Below are 18,324 nucleotides of genomic sequence, written 5' to 3' on the forward strand. Positions count from 1 at the left end.
AATGTTGACATAGTAGAGGAAATGCATGAGTTCTGGACTAGCGTTCTGATCCTAATTCAATTATTAATTATATGGTTTTTAACAGGAACTGTTAGGCACCTGATGCATATCAAGGAACAAAGCAAAGATTCCCTAGTCTCAGGGAATTCAATTACAATTTAGATTCCTGAGAGGTGAAGAGTAGACCTAAACTGTTTTTATCAACTCCACAAGAAACATACTCTATAATTTCCAAAGCAACACCATTACATAAAGCTAAAGACATACCCCTCAATACAAACGTACCTCTCAATACCCTTTCTTTCCAGAAGGCACTACATTCAACCATTACTGGCTGGGTTTTCAATAAAAATGCAAAGATTACTTTTAATCCTAGTTTTTGTTGACTGACCCTACTAATAATAGTAAAAAATAGCCACATACAGTATTTGCTTTTCACAAAAAGCCTCCTACTACAGAAAACAATCCTCCCCAAGTCATTTTTTTTTAAAGAGAGGGAGAGAGAGAGAGGTTGGCGGTGGGGGATAAAAGGAAAGGGAGAGAACCTTCAGCAGGCTCCGTGCCCAGCATGGAGCTCAGCCTCTCAACCCTGAGATCATGACCCGAGGCAAAAGATCTCTGTCAAATAAATAAAATCTTAAAAAAAAAAAAAGATCAAGAGTCGGATGCTTAACCTACTGAGCCACCCAGGCGCCAATCCCCAAGTCTTTTTTTTTTTTTTTTAAGATTTTATGTATTTATTTGACACACACAGAGAGAAATCACAAGTGTTCAGAGAGGCAGGCAGAGAGAGAGGGGGAAGCAGGCTCTCTGATGAGCAGAGAGCCCGATGCAGGACTCGATCCCAGGACCCTGAGATCATGACCTGAGCCGAAGGCAGAGGCTCAACCCACACTGAGCCACCCAGGCACCCCCCCAAGTCATTTTTGAAACAATAGATCCACTCTGTTTAGACAATACACTCAAATTCTACATCTACCCCTTCTTTGCCCCATTAACTTCTAGAGGCAAAATATCTTATCTGAGTCTTTTATGATTACTAACACTACTGCTGCTCTATTTCCAAGTAAAGAGATCCCTTCTAAAGCTTCAATGTTGTCCCACTATTCTAGGTAAGAAATAGAGGATTATACACAGGGAGAATATCAGTCTTTTTTTTTTTTTTAAAGATTTTATTTATTTATTTGACAGAGAGAAATCACAAGTAAGCAGAGAGGCAGGCAGAGAGAGAGGAGGAAGCAGGCTCCCTGCTGAGCAGAAAGCCCGATGTGGGGCTCGAACCCAGGACCTGGGATCATGACCTGAGCCGAAGGCAGCGGCTTAACCCACTGAGCCACCCAGGCGCCCCGAGAATATCAGTCTTTTTGAAGGGGCATGCAATTAACCTACACATCTACTCTGTAAAACCCAATATATCACCTTCCAAAAATTGCATTTTTTATCAAATTATCACCCACTCTTCCATCCCATAATGGCCAAGATGCCCCTTATTCAAAAGTAAATAACCATTAAGCACGGAGAGAAAGAAGTGAAGAGCAAATGAACATGTCTTAAGGGATAAAAAGGCCTAAGAGATAAATATTAAAGACAAAAAATGTTTGTTCTTTACATTATAAAAAGATTCAAAATCTTTCCTCTTTCAAAGTCAGTTAATCATAAGTATATCCATTACAACTACCAAACTACATGAAATAATGCAGTAACATCAACACTTATCTTTTCATAGTAGTATCTTTTCATGAGGGAATTACTAATATATAAATCAACCCATTTGATCTTTTTTTTTTAAGATTTTATTTATTATTTATTTGACAGAGATCACAAGTAGGCAGAGAGAGAGGAGGAAACAGGCTCCCCACAGAGCAGAGAGCCCGATGTGGGGCTCGATCCCAGGACCCTGGGATCATGACCTGAGACGGACACAGAGGTTTTAACCCACTGAGCCACCCAGGCGCCCCAACCCATTTGATCTTATATTTAGAAGAAAAGGCTGGTTTCCCCTCTTGTGACAGACCTTTATTTTACATCCTACACCAGCGACTAGAAATACTACAGGCAGACTAAAAGGCAGAATCCTTAGCAGCTTCATATGTTATAACAGTGTTTAAATTAGAGCTTCCCAGGGGTGCCCAGGTGGCACAGTCAGTTGAGCCAGACTCTCCACTTCTGCTTGGGTCGTCATCTCAGAGACATGAGATCAAGCCGTGTGTAAGGTTCCACACTTGATGCAGAATCTGCTTGGGATTCTCTCTTCCTCTCCCTCTACCCCACCCCCTCTCACTCTCTCAAATAAATTAAATAAATAAATAAATAAATAAATCATGATACACACACACACACACACACACACACACACCCAAACTCATGGTCCTGAGATTAAGAGTTACATGCTCTACCAACTAAGCCAGCCAGGTGCCCCTGGACTGTACACTTTAAAAGGATGAGTTTTGGGCGCCCGGGTGGCTCAGTGGTTAAAGCCTCTGCCTTCGGCTCGGGTCATGATCTCAGGGTCCTGGGATCCAGTCCGGCATCAGGCTCTCTGCTCAGCGGGGAGCCTGCCTCCTCCTCCTCCTGTCTCTCTCTGCCTGCCTCTCTGCCTACTTGTGATCTCTGTCAAATAAATAGGTGAAATCTTAAAAAAAAAAAAAAAATCTAAAAAAATAAATAAATAAATAAAAAGACTAAGATAATGCCTGTCACTGTCCTCTACTACAAAAGATTTTGTATCTCCTTTACTCACAAAGATCTGTGACCTCTAAGAGGGTATTATGCTAAGTGAAATAAGTCAACTACAGAAAGATAATTATCATATGACTTCACTCATATGTGGAATTTAAGAAACAAAACAGGATCATAGGGGAAAGGAGGGAAAAATAAAATGAAACAAAATCAGAGGGGGAGACAAACTATAAGAGACTTTTTTTTTCATAAGAGATTCTCAAGTATAGGAAACACAATTGACAGTTGCTGGAGGGGCTGTGGGTGGGGGACAGGGTAGTTGGGTGATAGGTAGTAAGGAGGGCACTGATGTAATGAGCTCTGGGTCTTACATGCAACTGATGAACCACTGAACTCTACCTCTGAAGCTAATAATACACTATATGTTAACTAACTGAAGTTAAATTTTAAAAAAGATCTATGTTATCTCAATATAAATCAACCATATGCTCTGGTTCCCGTAACTGGGCATACCTGGAAGACATTTTCTATGTCAAGTGTGCCTGACTGGGAAGGTAAGTACTCCATTACTGGTGCCAGCCAAAATCTGCCATTTCCATTTCATGATGATACAGAATTCTTTCAGGAAATCTACCGTGAAATGAATCTATATATAAAGTAGATTTATAAACATTTTAAAATAATTAATATATTCCACCTTTAATCACATTATCTTTTGCCTAAGTACAAATAATCACTAAAGATGGCAAAAGACAGACTAAGGATCCCTAAAGCCAGCAAAAGGCAGTCAACCACAAATCCCCAGCCTCACTGGAGAAAAAGCTAATACTCTGAGAGATGTTTCTCTACTTTGAAGGACAGGGGGAGGAGTGGAAAAAGATGAAAGGAGGAATGATTTGTAATAGTCTCACGATTTGTGTTCACTCTCTGCCAAAAATAAATAAATAAAAATTATTCATTTGTTATATAATCTTGGGTCTAGGAAAGACCCAACACAGGAGGTAAAACCTCTAAATCATAAAGAAAAAGACCACATGAATTCCATTTTTTGTTATTTGTTTCTGGAATGTCCATGTATATATATACCTACTAAGCCTCCTACTAAGTCTACTATGTGCTATGTGATTTTTTTTTTTAATTTTGTTTATTTGAGAGAGAGCTAGAAAGCTAGAGCACACAGAGGAAGAGTGAGAGGCAGAAGCAGGCTCCCTGCTGAGCAGACAGCCCATTGTCCGAGGCTTGATCCCAGGACTCTGAGATCATGACCTGCGCTTAACTGACTGAGACACCCTAGTGCCCCACTATGTTATTTATTTAAATGTTTTACTGTAGAATCCTTCTGCAAATTCAATATAGTTGTAATCTGAACGACTCTGTGTGATCTCCCCCCCCAAAAAAAAAAGGAAAGAAAAAGACCACACAAACCATAGAAAAATTATAGCCCCTAAATAACAAAACAGTCAAAAGATAAATGGGGAAAAATAGCTGTAACACACGAGAAATAAATGTTTTCCAAAATATACAAACAATGCTGACAAACCAAGGGAAACACAGGTCCAAACAAAAACAGGTAAAATATCTGAAGTTCTTTTAAAATATGCACATACTGGGGTGCCTGGGTGGCTCAGTCAGTTAAGTGGGTCACTGGCTCAGGTCAGGATCCCAGGGTTCTAGCATGGAGCCCCCCCTCATCAGGCTCCTCAGTCAATGGTGAGTCTGCTTCTCCCTTTCCCTCTGCCCCTCCTCCCACTTGCTCCCATGCTCTCTCTCTAATAAAATCTTCCTTAAAATTAATTAATTAAAATGTGCACATACACATTTGTGCACACAGAGGGTGCCTGGTTGGCTCAGTCATTGGAGCATGTAACTCTTGATCTCAGGGTTGTGGGTTTGAGCTCCACACTGGGCATAGAGATCACTTAAAAACAAACTCTTAAAAATGAATAAAATACATATAAATAGTAAACAAACAAAAAAAAATACACTCAAAAACGCTATTCAATTCTACTCAAAATTTTTAAAATCTAAATTTTATTTATTCTTTTCTAAGTTTTTTTTTTTTGTTTTGGTCAGATATAGAGAGTGAGCACAGGCAGGCAGAGTGGCAGGCAGAGGCAAAGGGAGAAGCAGGTTCCCTACCAAGCAAGAAGCCCGATGTGGGATGTGGGACTCGATCCCAGAATGCTGGAATCATGATCTGAGCCAAAGGCAGCCGCTTAACCAACTGAGCCACCCAGGTGCCCCCAAAAAATCTAAATTTTAAAGAGGGTAAAATAACACAAAACCCAAAATTTTAATAATACCTAGGTACTAGTCTAACATAACAGACACTTTCATAAATTCTCTGAAGAAGTACAAATCAGAAAAACCTTTTAGGGAGACAATTTGATAGTACTGATGAAGAATTAAGTACACATCCCTAGAAATTGCACTCACAGGGGACTGATCACGCATGTGCAACTGCAGACGTCTGCGAAGAGTACCCAAACACTGCTTACGGCAACACTGCTTGTACGCTGTAACGGGATAACCATTCCACTTTCTGCCTATGTGAATTTGACTGCTCTAGGTACCTGCTACAGGTAGAATAACACAATACTTAGCCTTTTGGGACCTGACTTATTTCCCTTAGCATAACTTTGTTTAGTTTTTGCTTTTAGAGTAGGCTCCCCACTCAGTCTAGAGCCCAATGCAGGGCTTGAACCCAGGACCCAGAGATCAAGACCGGAGCTGAGATCGAGAGTCAGATATTTAATTGACTAGGCCACTCAGGAACCCCAGCATATTTTTTTTTAAACAGGAAAAAAGCAAATTTAATAGGCATGCATACAGAGAATCCACAGAAATGTCAAATTCCCTCACTGAGCACAGTTTCTTCAAGGTTCCTCCACGTTGTAGCAGGAGTCAGAATTTCCTTCCCTTTTGAAGGCTGAGTAATATTCCATTGCATGAATTCTGTTTGTCACAAATCTAATTAGCACATTCTGTTTATTCACTCACGGGTCACAACACTGGCTGCTTCCATCTTTTGGCTATTGTGAATAATGCTGCTATGAACATAATAGATGACTTTTTTATATGAAAAGCTACTTATACTGGTTCTGACTCTACTTCAGAGGGTTTAAGAAAACTTGAAGACGACAAGCTTAATTCAACCAACAAAACTAAATTCATCTGTTTACTGAATCTATGGTGAATGCCTAGAATCCTGTACATGAAAATTTGATGACTAATTCTTAAGAAAAGCAATGTTTTCAGTAAAGCCTCAAATGACAAAATTCTTCAAACTATTATAGGCATCATTACCTCAGTGGAAAAAAAAAATATATATATATATTATATACAAACATATCCATTATTTTATACCAATCTAATGAGAAACTATTTACTAAGTAAAATTAATTTGAGGGGTGCCTGGCTGGCTCAGTCAGTAGAGCATTTGACTCTTGATTTCAGGGTGGTGAGTTCAAGCCATGTTGGGCATAGAATTTACTTAAAAAAAAAAAAAAAAAAAATTTTTTTTTTTTTTTTTGGGCGCCTGGGTGGCTCAGTGGGTTAAAGCCTCTGCCTTCGGCTCAGGTCATCGTCCCAGAGTCCTGGGATCGAGGCCCGCATTGGGCTCTCTGCTCAGCGGGGAGCCTGCTTCCTCCTCTCTCTCTGACTGCCTCTCTGCCTACTTGTGATCTATCTCTCTGTCAAATAAATAAATAAAATCTTTAAAAAAATTTTTTTTCATTATTTTTTAACAAAAGGATAGTGCTCAGCTGACATGTAAAGCTCTGAAAGATTATTCAATTATGAGAAAAAATGGCAAAGATAATTCTATAATCTTTAGATCCTATTGGTGAGATCAAATAGGAAGACTGGGTATTTTAGCCAATCTTAGAAATAATTCATAAAGTACTCCTCTAGAGAACAGGAGAGAGGACTCTACTGGAAAAATCAAATATATAGTACAGGAATATGATGACTACTAAGTTAACACTTGGACATTTGTTCTCACAATAATTCATTAACTTCATAAATGTGTCTGATTTACATAGTACTTTTCTGGGAGAAGGTCAAGTAAAATTAATTGTCAAGAGAATGCAAGTGATGATTATCCATTTCTTAGAGTAATGACAATAAACAAAACAGATGGAGAAAAGAGGAGCAAGGCAAGCTGATCAAAAAAAGGGAATGGGGCGCCTGGGTAGCTCAGTGGGTTAAGCCGCTGCCTTCGGCTCAGGTCATGATCCCAGGTCCTGGGTTCGGAGCCGCACATCGAGCTTTCTGCTCAGCAGGGAGCCTGCTCCCTCCTCTCTCTCTGCCTACTTGTGATTTCTCTCTGTCAAATAAATAAAAAAAATCTTTTAAAAAATAAAAAATTAAAAAAAAAAAAAAGGGAAGACTGGAGAGAACAAAGGGGAAGTAACAGAAGCCTAGAGAACAAGTAAGAGCAAAAATCCACATCAAGAGTCCCTAGTATGAATACAAAGGGCTCTTTGAAAACATGATTCCTACCTGGTTTACCAGAACTATTATTTACAACTACTGAGAAGAAATTCATTTTTTTTTAAAGATTTTATTTATTTAAGGGGCGCCTGGGTGGCTCAGTGGGTTGAGCCGCTGCCTTCGGCTCAGGTCATGATCTCAGGGTCCTGGGATCGAGCCCCGCATCGGGCTCTCTGCTTGGCGGGGAGCCTGCTTCCTCCTCTCTCTCTGCCTGCCTCTCTGCCTGCTTGTGATCTCTGTCTGTCAAATAAATAAATAAATAAATAAAATCTTTAAAAAAAAAAAAAAAAGATTTTATTTATTTGAGAGAGAAAGAATGAGCGAAAGAGAGGGAAGGGAAGGGCAGAGTGAGAAGCAGGAGGAGACTCCCAGCTGTGCAGAGAGCCTGATGGGCCCCCTCCATCCCAGGACCCTAAAATCATGACCTGAGCCAAAGGCAGATCCTTAACCGACTGAGCTAACCAAGCGCCCCAAGAAATTCATTTTTAAACTTTTAACTTCTTAGTAAAATGATAATTTAAACGACGACTTTGGAAAACTTACAAATACTTCTAATACTTCCCTTGACTACTGACTTTTATCCTTATTTCATACTATATAGTTGCTAAGATAAAATAGAAGACAAAAAAAAATGATCCCATCTTTTTGTAATGTACATAAATTCCATATTCTTTTCATATTCCACTGTGAGTTTTTTTTGTAAAATCTTTGAAGACTACCTCTACTCCTAGATTTAGGAAATGGGTTATCACTCCTCGATCTTAAAAGGTCTTTGGATTTTTTTTTTTTTTTACTGAATTCCAGTGTTTTATAAACCTTTTTTTTTTTTAAAAGATTTTATTTGTCAGAGAGAGAGAGAGAGAGAGAGCGAGCGAGCGAGCACAGGCAGACAGAGTGGCAGAGGGAGAAGCAGGCTCCCTGCGGAGCAAGGAGCCCGATGCGGGACTCGATCCCAGGACACCGGGATCACGACCTGAGCCGAAGGCAGCCGCTCAACCAACTGAGCCAGGCAGGCGTCCCCAGTGTTTCATAAACTTTTAAGTAAAAGTGCTTCCCCATAAAGAACCTTGGCATGGAATTAACCCCATCCAATTAAAAAATAAGTTACAGGGCACCTGGGTGGTTCAGTCAGTTAAATGTGAGACTCTTGATTTCAGCTACCAGGTCCTGGTATGAGGGTTGTGGGATCAAGCCCTGTATGGGTCTCCGTGCTCAGCACAAGAGTCTTCTTATCCCTCTGCCCCTCCCCCTGCTCAAGCTTACAAAGTACAAACTCTTTAAAAAAAAAAAAAAGTCACGGGGCGCCTGGGTGGCTCAGTGAGTTAAGCCTCTGCCTTCAGCTCAGGTCATGATCTCAGGGTCCTGGGATCAAGCCCCGAATCCGGCTCTGCTCGGCAGGCAGCCTGCTTCCTCCTCTCTCTCCACCTGTCTCTCTGCCTATTTGTGATCTCTGTCAAATAAATAAATAAATAAAATCTTTTATAAATAAATAAATAAATAAATAAATTAATTAATTAATTAATTAATTTTTAAAAGTCACTGGGGCACCTGGTCGCTCAGCCAGGAACCTGCTTCTCCCTTCTCTGCCTGCCACTTCCCCTGTTTGTGTTCATCTACCTGTCAAATGAATAAAATCTTTAAAAAAAAAAAAAAGTTGCTAGTTTCTAAGCCAATCATTTTATTAAATATGCAAACTTCCCCAGTCAACATTTTAATTCGATTAGTTATAATCTCTAGAACTAAAAAGCTTTTTTTTTTAGGAAAAATAAAACATTCAGAAAAAACACACAGAAGAACATTTTTAAAACAAAATTTCCTGTAAGATCAACACAAAGGAAATCAAATGTCATAACCCTGTGAGACCCAAAGCTGTGATGAAAGTTCCTTTTATACATCTACTTTTAGAATGACAAAGCAAATATATGCTGAAAAGGATAATCTGTGTCAAAAACCCCTGTGGAAAGGGTTACTTCACAGGAAAAATAGAGAGGAGTCAGTGTAAGAAAAACTAGAGTACAGCCTTACACACTTTACATGTAACAAAACATATACACTATTTTTTTTCTTTTTAATTAACTACAACATGGAGCACCTGGGTGGCTCAGTGGGTTAAGCCTCTGCCTTCCACTCATCTCACATCATGGCTCTCTGCTCTGCAGGGAGCCTGCTTCCCCCCCTCTCTCTCTCTGCCTGCCTCTCTGCCTACTTGTGATCTCTGTCTGTCAAATAAATAAATAAAATCTTTTTTTTAATTAACTGCAACATGCTGTTAAATTATTTAAAACTTTACAAATACCACTTAAGGGGGGCGCCTGGGTGGCTCAGAGGGTTAAAGCCTCTGCCTTCGGCTCAAGTCATGATCCCAGGGTCCTGGGATCGAGCCCCACATCGGGCTCTCTCCTTAGTGAGGAGCCTGCTTCCTCCTCTCTCTCTCCGCCTGCCTCTCTGCCTACTTGTGATCTCTCTCTGTTGAATAAATAAATAAAATCTTTAAAAAAACAAAACAAAACAAAACAAATACCACTTAAGTCTTGACCCAGAAAGGCTACTTTTGACTGAAGAACATAGCTGGTTAGCAGAATGATTCATTTCAAAGTGATACACTATGTTTTGTATGATGGCTACAACAGTATTTCTAGATACTAAATTCTCTTGTGATCCAACTGAACATTAATACATACTTTTAGGGGCGCCTGGGTGGCTCAGTGGGTTAAGCCGCTGCCTTCGGCTCAGGTCATGATCTCAGGGTCCTGGGATCGAGTCCCACATCGGGCTCTCTGCTCAGCAGGGAGCCTGCTTCCCTCTCTCTCTCTCTCTCTCTGCCTGCCTCTCTGTCTACTTGTGATCTCTCTCTGTCAAATAAATAAATAAAACCTTTAAAAAAATACATACTTTTAAAAAATTTATAGCATTCCAGTGACCTCTACGTCATCTTACGAATGACAGCTATAACAAGGATTTCTTAAACTGGAAAGACCCTAGGAATCTTATAACCCAACCCACTTGGTTTCTGGGAGGAATTACATGTACCCACTTTAGGTAACAAATGTGTTATGTAGAGTTAAAGCATCTTATTTTACGTACAGCATCACATAACTAACTGAATTTTAAGAGCTCTCTATAAACGAGGTTTTTGCAAATCTTGTTTCTTCTAATTAAAGCCTACAGAGGCAACTGGGTGGCTCAGTGGGTTAAGTGTCCAACTGATCTCAGCTCAGGTCATGAGCTGAAGCCCTGCAATGGGTGTGGAGCTTACTTTAAAAAAAAAAAAAAAAAAAAAAAAAAAGTCAGTACTTATTACGGAGTTTAATTCTAACTACAGATGTGCCTGAAATTCCCGTCATTGAAAGAATTCAAGCTGACTAAAAGGAGCAACATTAGAAATATAAAGACTCCACGATTTCTAGGATAAGACTAGGAGTAAGAGGAGGAGAATGCAAAAACTTAAAAACAACAAAAAACCCATGGGGGGGGAGCAGTTCTAACCACTAAGAGTACAATGAGTAAAAAAGAAGGGCAGGAATCAAGCTATTCACCTGCCACTATCTTTGTTTTATTTTCCAGTCCAAGTCTTTTGGTGAGTTTAACTTTTTCACCTCAACGGTTTTTTTTTTTTCTTTTTAAAGATTTTATTTATTTATGACAAAGAGATAGCAAGAGAAGGAACACAAGCACAGGGGAGCTGGAAAGGGAGAAGCAGGCTCCCTGCTAAGCAGGCAGCCTGTATGGGGTCCTCAATCCCAGGACCCTGGATCATGACCAGAGCGGAAGGCAGACGCTTAACTGACTGAGCCACCCAGGTGCCCCTCACCTCAAACTTTCTACATCAAAGCTAAAATTAGTACATAAATACGCTGCTATTATTCTGCTCTTAACCTAATGGTTTCTTTAAACCAATAGTTCTTAACTTTTTCGTGCCCTGGACTGACAGTCTAGTGAAACCTATAAACCCTTCCTCAGAATAATATTAATAAAATAAAATGAACAAGATTACAAAGAAAAGCAATTATACTGAAATACAATTACCAAAATACTTTAACATGGTTCCATTCAGGGGCGCCTGGGTGGCTCAGATGGATAGGCATCTGCCTTTGGCTTGGGTCATAATCCCAGAGTCCTGAGACCAGCCCCTAGTCATAGGGACTCCCTGCTCGGCAGGGAGCCTGCTTCTCCCTCTCCCTCTACCGTTCCCCCGGATTGTGCTCTCTTGCCCTGCCAAATAAATAAATAAAATCTTAAGAAAAAAATCAGAGGACAAAAGGTGTTAAATGTTATTAACATACATCATAGAGAAAAAGAATTTTTTCTTTTTTCTTTTTTTTTTTTTTAAGAGAGAGCACAGGGAGGAGCAGAGGGAGAGAGAGAATGCCAAGCAGGCTCCATACCCAGCCTGGAGCCCAACTTGGGGTTCTTATCTCATGGCCCTAAGATCATGACCTGAGCCAAAATAGTCAGATACCTGACTGACTGAGCTACCCAAATGCCCCATGGACAAGAATGTTACCAGCAAAATTCACACAGTGAGAAACTCTATAGAACAATCAACCTGGTTTGCAACAAATTAAGTTGTAAGGAGAGAAGGAGATTAAAATCTACAGATTAAGAGACTTCAATAGCCAAAATGTTCATCAATAAGTAAATAAACAAACTGTAGTATCTCGACTAGGGTGGTGGTGGTGGTGGTGGTGGTGGCGGTTACAAGATGCCTACATTTCTCAAAATTCAACAAACTTCACACACTTAAAATAAGTACATTTTATTGAATGCAAATTAAACCTCAGTATTTTTTTTTTTAATTTACTAGGGCTTAAACTCACAACCCCAATATCAGTCTCATGCTCTACCAAAGCCAGCCAGGTGCCCTCCCCCCAACTTTTTTTTTTTAAGTTTTTCAATAAAATTTTTAAAGAATTACATATCACCAATTATAATTGGTGTACCTTAAATAGAGCCCGAGTTTTTAAAAAAACATTCTTAAAAAACACACACACAATCAATTACAAACTTGAATACTGACTGGGTATATGAAATAGGAATATATCTTCTAGACATAAACACTGAAATATTTATGGATAAAATGTCTGGAATCTACTTCAAAATAATACAAACTGAACAAACTCCAGCATTCCAGGGCTTGTGCTAAAGAATAAGGATCTTTTTTTTTTTTAAGATCATTTATTTATTTATTTGACTCAGAGAGAGAAAGATCACAAGTAGGCAGAGACACAAAGAGAGAGGAAGGGAAGAAAGCTCCCTGCTGAGCAGAGAGCCTGACGTGGGGCTCGATCCCAGCACCCTGGGATCATGACCTGAGCCGAAGGCAGAGGCTTTAACCCACTGAGCCACCCGGGCACCCCAAGAATAAGGGTCTTAACTCATTAAGGAACCTGTTGGATAGGGACCAAGAGTATACAGAGGGAGGAGAAAAAGTTTTGAGTGCAGCCACTTTGGAAAACAGTATGGAGATTCCTCAAAACTTTAAAAATAGAATTACCATATGATCCAGCAATGCACTTCTGGATATTTATCCAGAGAAAGTGAAAACACTAACATGAGAAGATACTGTGCATCCCATGTTCACTGCAGCATAATTTCCAACAGCCCAGACATGGAAACAACCTAACTGTCCAGGGACTGAAGAACAGGTAAAGAAGATGTGTATATACACAATGGAGTACTAAACAGCCATAAAAAAAGAAGTCTTGCTATTTGAGACAACATGGATGGACCTTGAGAGCATTATACTAAATGAAGTCAGAGAAAGACAAATATCATATCTCATTCTGTGTAAAATCTTAAAAACAACAACAAAAACCATAAGCTCACAGCTACAGAGAAAAGATGGGGGGGCAGTGATTAGAAGGGTGAAATGAGTGAAAGAAAGGGGGTCAAAAGGTACAAACTTCTAGTTAGACACTAGTCACAGGGATGTAATGTGCCACATACTGACTAGTTATCAATACTATATTGCTTATTTGAAAGTTGCTAAGAAAGTAAGTCTTAAAAGTCCTCAACACAGAGCAATCAGAGCTTCCAGACGTGCCTCTCTCCCGGTTTCCTGGAGTTTCCTTGCAGCATGGCCCCCAAACGCCAGTCTTCGCTCCCGCCTCAAACGAAGAAACCGAGACTGCCTCCTGCCCCCAAGTCAGGGCAGACGTCAACATCTCAGCACTTGCATAAGGGAGAAAAAGAACAGCAAGAAGCAATTGAACATATTGATGAAGTACAAAATGAAATAGACAGACTTAATGAACAAGCCAGTGAGGAGATTTTGAAAGTAGAACAGAAATATAACAAACTCCGCCAACCATTTTTTCAGAAGAGGTCGGAATTGATCGCCAAAATCCCCAATTTTTGGGTAACAACATTTGTCAACCATCCACAAGTGTCTGCACTGCTTGGGGAGGAGGATGAAGAGGCGCTGCATTATTTGACAAGAGTTGAAGTGACAGAATTTGAAGATATTAAATCAGGTTACAGAATAGATTTTTATTTTGATGAAAACCCTTATTTCGAAAATAAAGTTCTCTCCAAAGAATTTCATCTGAATGAGAGTGGTGATCCATCTTCAAAGTCCACTGAAATCAAATGGAAATCTGGAAAGGATTTGACGAAACGTTCAAGTCAAACACAGAATAAAGCCAGCAGGAAGAGACAGCATGAGGAACCAGAGAGCTTCTTCACCTGGTTTACTGACCATTCTGATGCAGGTGCAGATGAGTTAGGAGAGGTCATCAAAGATGATATTTGGCCAAATCCATTACAGTACTACTTGGTTCCCGATATGGATGATGAAGAAGGGGAAGGAGAAGAGGATGATGATGATGATGAAGAAGAAGAAGGATTGGAAGATATTGATGAAGAAGGAGATGAGGATGAAGGTGAAGAAGATGAAGATGATGATGAGGGGGAGGAAGGAGAGGAGGATGAAGGAGAAGATGACTAATGGAACACTGATGGATTCCAACCTTCCTTTTTTAATTTTCTTCAGTCCCTGGGAGCAAGTTGCCGTCTTTTTTTTTTTTTTCCTTTTTCTTTTTCTTTTCTCCTCTCGTGCTCATTCGCCCTGTTTTTTGAAGTCTCCTTTTTCTCTCCCTTTATACCATGGTTCTCAGCTTATTTTGGGGGGAAATACCTTGAGCAGAATACAGTGGGAAAAGAATCTCTACCCCTTTTTGTTCCAAATTCATTTTTGTCCCTTCCTGTCTCAACAAAAACAAAAACTTTATGGAATCAACACCACCGTGCTCTGTGGGAAAAAAGAAAAACCTTCTGCTCCCTTAGCTCTGCTGGAAGCTGGAGGGTGCTAGGCCCCTGTGTAGTAGTGCATAGAATTCTAGCTTTTTTCCTCCTTTCTCTGTATATTGGGCTCAGAGATTACACTGTGTCTCTATGTGAATATGGACAGTTAGCATTTACCAACATGTACCTGTCTACTTTCTCTTGTTTAAAAAAAAGAAAAAAAAACTTAAAAAAATGGGGTTATAGAAGGTCAGCAAAGGGTGGGTTTGAGATGTTTGGGTGGGTTAAGTGGGCATTTTGACAACATGGCTTCTCCTTTGGCATGTTTAATTGTGATGTTTAACGGACATCCTTGCAGTTTAAGATGACACTTTTAAAATAAAACTCTCTCCTAATGATGACTCGAGCCCTGCCACTCGATGGGAGAATCAGCAGAACTTGTAGGATCTTATTTGGAATTGACATTCTCTCTTGTAATTTTGTTCCTGTTTATTTTTAAATTTTCTTTTTGTTTCACTGGAAAGGAAAGATGATGCTCAGTTTTAAACGTTAAAAGTGTACAAGTTGCTTTGTTACAATAAAACTAAATGTGTACAAAAAAAAAAAAAAAAAAAAAAAAAAAAAAAAAGTCCTCAACACAGGGGCACCTGCCTGGCTCAGTAGGTGGAACATGAGACTCTTGATCTTGGGGTTCTAAATTCAAGCCCTAGACTGCGTGTAGAGATTACTTAAAAAATTAAATCTTGGGATGTCCAACTGGCACAGTGGGGTTAAGCATCTGCCTTAGGTTCAGGTCATGATCCCAGGGCACTGGGATCGAGCCCTGAGTCAGCCTCCCTGCTCGACAGGGAGTTTGCTTCTCCTTCTCCCCCCTGCTCCTGCTCTCTCTCAAATAAATTAAATCTTAAAAAAAAAAAAAAGTCCTCCTCACAAGAAAAAAAAAATTGGGGGCACCCAGGTGGCTAAGTCAGTTAAGTGTCTACCTTCAGCACAGGTCATGGTCCCAGCATCCCAGGATCAAGCCCCACATCAGGCTCCCTGTTCAGCGGGGAGTCTGCTTCTCCCTCTCCCTCTGCACCTCCCCCCACTCATGCTCTCTAATAGATAAAATCTTTTAAAAAAAAAAATAAATAATAAGGGCGCCTGGGTGGCTCAGTAGGTTAAGCCTCTGCCTTCAGCTCAGGTCATGGTCTCAGGGTCCTGGGATAGAGGCCTGCGTTGGGCTTTCTGCTCAGCGGGGAGCCTGCTTCCCCCTCTCTCTCTGCCTGCCTCTCTGCCTGCTTGTGATCTCTCTCTCTCTCTGTCAAATAAATAAATAAAATCTTTAAAAAATAAAATAAGGGGCACCTGGGTGGCTCAGTGGGTTAGGCCGCTGCCTTCGGCTCGGGTCAGATCTCAGGGTCCTGGGATCGAGTCCCATGTCGGGCTCTCTGCTCAGCGGGGAGCCTGCTTCTCTCTCTCTCTCTCTCTGCCTGCCTCTCTGTCTACTTGTGATCTCTCTCTGTCAAATCAATAAATAAAATCTTAAAAAAATAAAATAAAATAATAAAAGAACAAGAAAAACAGTTTTGTAACGATGTATAGTGACAGGTGTTAACTAGACTTACATGGTGGCCATACTGAAATATATACAAATATCAAATTATGTTATATAACATTATTAGTTTCAAGTATACCTCAATTATAACTCTTTTTTTTTTTTTTTTAAGTTAACGTCAGTAAGGTTTAGGGGAAGGTAGGGCAAAGGTAAAATTTTGCTGAGATACCAAAGTGAGTGACTGACAACCAAATAAATGAAGCAATGAGGATTCCTAATACTATTCCTAAGAAACAAACTTCTTTCTCACTATCTCCTCTTCTGTGTGACTCAGCATATAATAAAGCTCAGACAGATCCAGTGATTATACTCAGTCACCAAGTCAGTGGTGGCTTAGAACCAAAACCACGATCTTAAGAGTCAGGTAGCTCTGTATCTGATTTTGTTTTGTTTTGTTTTCATTTTTATTTCTTTGACAGTGAGAGGACACAAGTAGGGGGAGCCGCAGGCAGAGGGAGAAGCAGGCCCCCTGCTTAGCAGGGAGCCTGACGTGGGACTCAATCCAAGATCCTAGGATCATGACCTGAGCTGAAGACAGACACTCAACCAACTGAGCCACCCAGGCGCTCTCCATATCTGCTTTAAATCAGAGACAGGTGAATGTATTCATCCATTAAACTATCTCCTAGGAGAGGAAAATATTGAGGGCAAAAATGCAAGTCACTTCCAGTCCCATCTTCCTTTCCTATTCCTCACCCTCAAATGTTGGTTTCCAAAGAAAGCAGTTGAGAGGAAGGGAATGAGAAACAGAGGCAGCAGGGTGACAGAGGTGGGGGAAGTAGAGTGGTTTAGACATTAGCTACACTAAGAAGAGAACTGATTGGGCAAACAGAACTGACTGGGCAACTACAGTGAGAATAGCAGCAATCAGGTTTCTCACTAAGAAAAAATTTACAAATATAAAAATGCAGAGATTATGGGGCACCTGGGTGGCTCAGTCGTTAAGCATCTGCCTTCAGCTCAGGTCATGATCCCAGAGTCCTAGGATCAAGCCCCCCCATCAGGCTCCCTGCTCAGCAGGAAGCCTGCTTCTCTCTCTCCCTCTCCCCCTGCTTGTGTTCCCTCTCTCGTGGTCTTTCTGTCAAATAAATGAATAAAATCTTTAAAAATATACATATTTTTAAAACTGGAGAGGTTAGAAAAAACCTTCAGGTATTGGAACATAAGTGAACTTTTTAAAAAATGGGACACAGAGATACAGATAATGTATATATATATAAGATAGATAGATAGATATATCATAGTTAGGTACCCACATGACACACATTTTCTTAGGTACACTGAGCATCCAGGTGTTGGTTTCTAAATACCATCCTACACTAAATGGAACTAGAATTTCTTGGAGAAATGGCTGATTATAGGACAAGAAAAGTACATGATAAGCCTCTGTTATGCCTGAAATAAAGAAATGCTTAAATAGTGATGGAGAGATATCAACAGGACACAACACCCAGTTTGAAAGAGCTCCAACTGGCCAAACCTAGGACAATTTGGGTATCAAATAAGCCCTGGACCAAAACTCACTGAAAAAAGTAGAAATCGTAAGTATTATACACATACACAGAAAGCTCCTACCTACAGGAAACTAAGTATAGAAGGAATCACAGCACTATATTTACCGGCAAGAGTTATCACTGTTAAGGCTGGTGACTGTAGGCTTGATAAAAGGAAAAGACTATAATATTAAGGTATCTCCCCATAAAATGCTAATCAAATACAAAAGGGAAAATAGTAAAGATATTAACTTGACTAGGTGAGCAGTTAAACTAGTATCACCAGTGGTGGCACAGATCCATACTGTCTGCCTCCTTATATGCTACTCTGAGAAGAGCAAAGAAGCATTTCTGTAGTACTCTTGCCAAGATGCATGCTCTGATCTGGTCATGAGGTAATACTGGACAGACTCAACTGGAGGGTTTAATCCTGCAGAAGGAAAGGCCTATCCTTTTTAAGATTTTATTTATTCAGTTGAGAGAGAGAGAGCGCGGGCGCAAGTGAGCAAGCAAGAGCAGGGGGAAGGGCAGAGGGAGAAGCAGACTCCCCACTGAGCAGGGAGCCCAACACTGGGCTCAAACCCAGGACACTGGGATCATGACCCACGCTGAATGCAGATGCTTAACTGACTAAGCCACCCAGGTTCCCCAAAAGACCCGTACTTTCTAAGACTATCAGGCACATGAGAATTAGGGTAAGACTGAGAAAGTATTCAGAATGATGAGACACAGCCACCAACAGCAATACATGGCTAAGCTCCTGGACGGAAAATGAAACACTGTGGGGATGGCTGGCATCGGGTGAATGGGGTCTATGGA

At 40.4% G+C, this 18,324-nt stretch overlaps 2 protein-coding genes across 4 annotated transcripts in view; one reads left to right on the forward strand and one right to left on the reverse strand.

The window, feature by feature from the left end:
* Positions 1 to 18,324, reverse strand: part of SPEN (spen family transcriptional repressor) — a 104,047-nt gene that overhangs the window by 76,551 nt on the left and 9,172 nt on the right. The window lies entirely within an intron of this gene.
* LOC125096719 (protein SET) lies at positions 13,235 to 14,814 on the forward strand. The gene has a single exon (XM_047723562.1). It carries the CDS (start codon positions 13,250 to 13,252, stop codon positions 14,117 to 14,119), a length of 870 nt encoding a protein of 289 aa, XP_047579518.1. The 5' UTR covers positions 13,235 to 13,249; the 3' UTR covers positions 14,120 to 14,814.

Source organism: Lutra lutra, chromosome 4 (genome assembly GCF_902655055.1).
Source record: "Lutra lutra chromosome 4, mLutLut1.2, whole genome shotgun sequence".
Taxonomy (NCBI): Eukaryota; Metazoa; Chordata; class Mammalia; order Carnivora; family Mustelidae; genus Lutra; species Lutra lutra.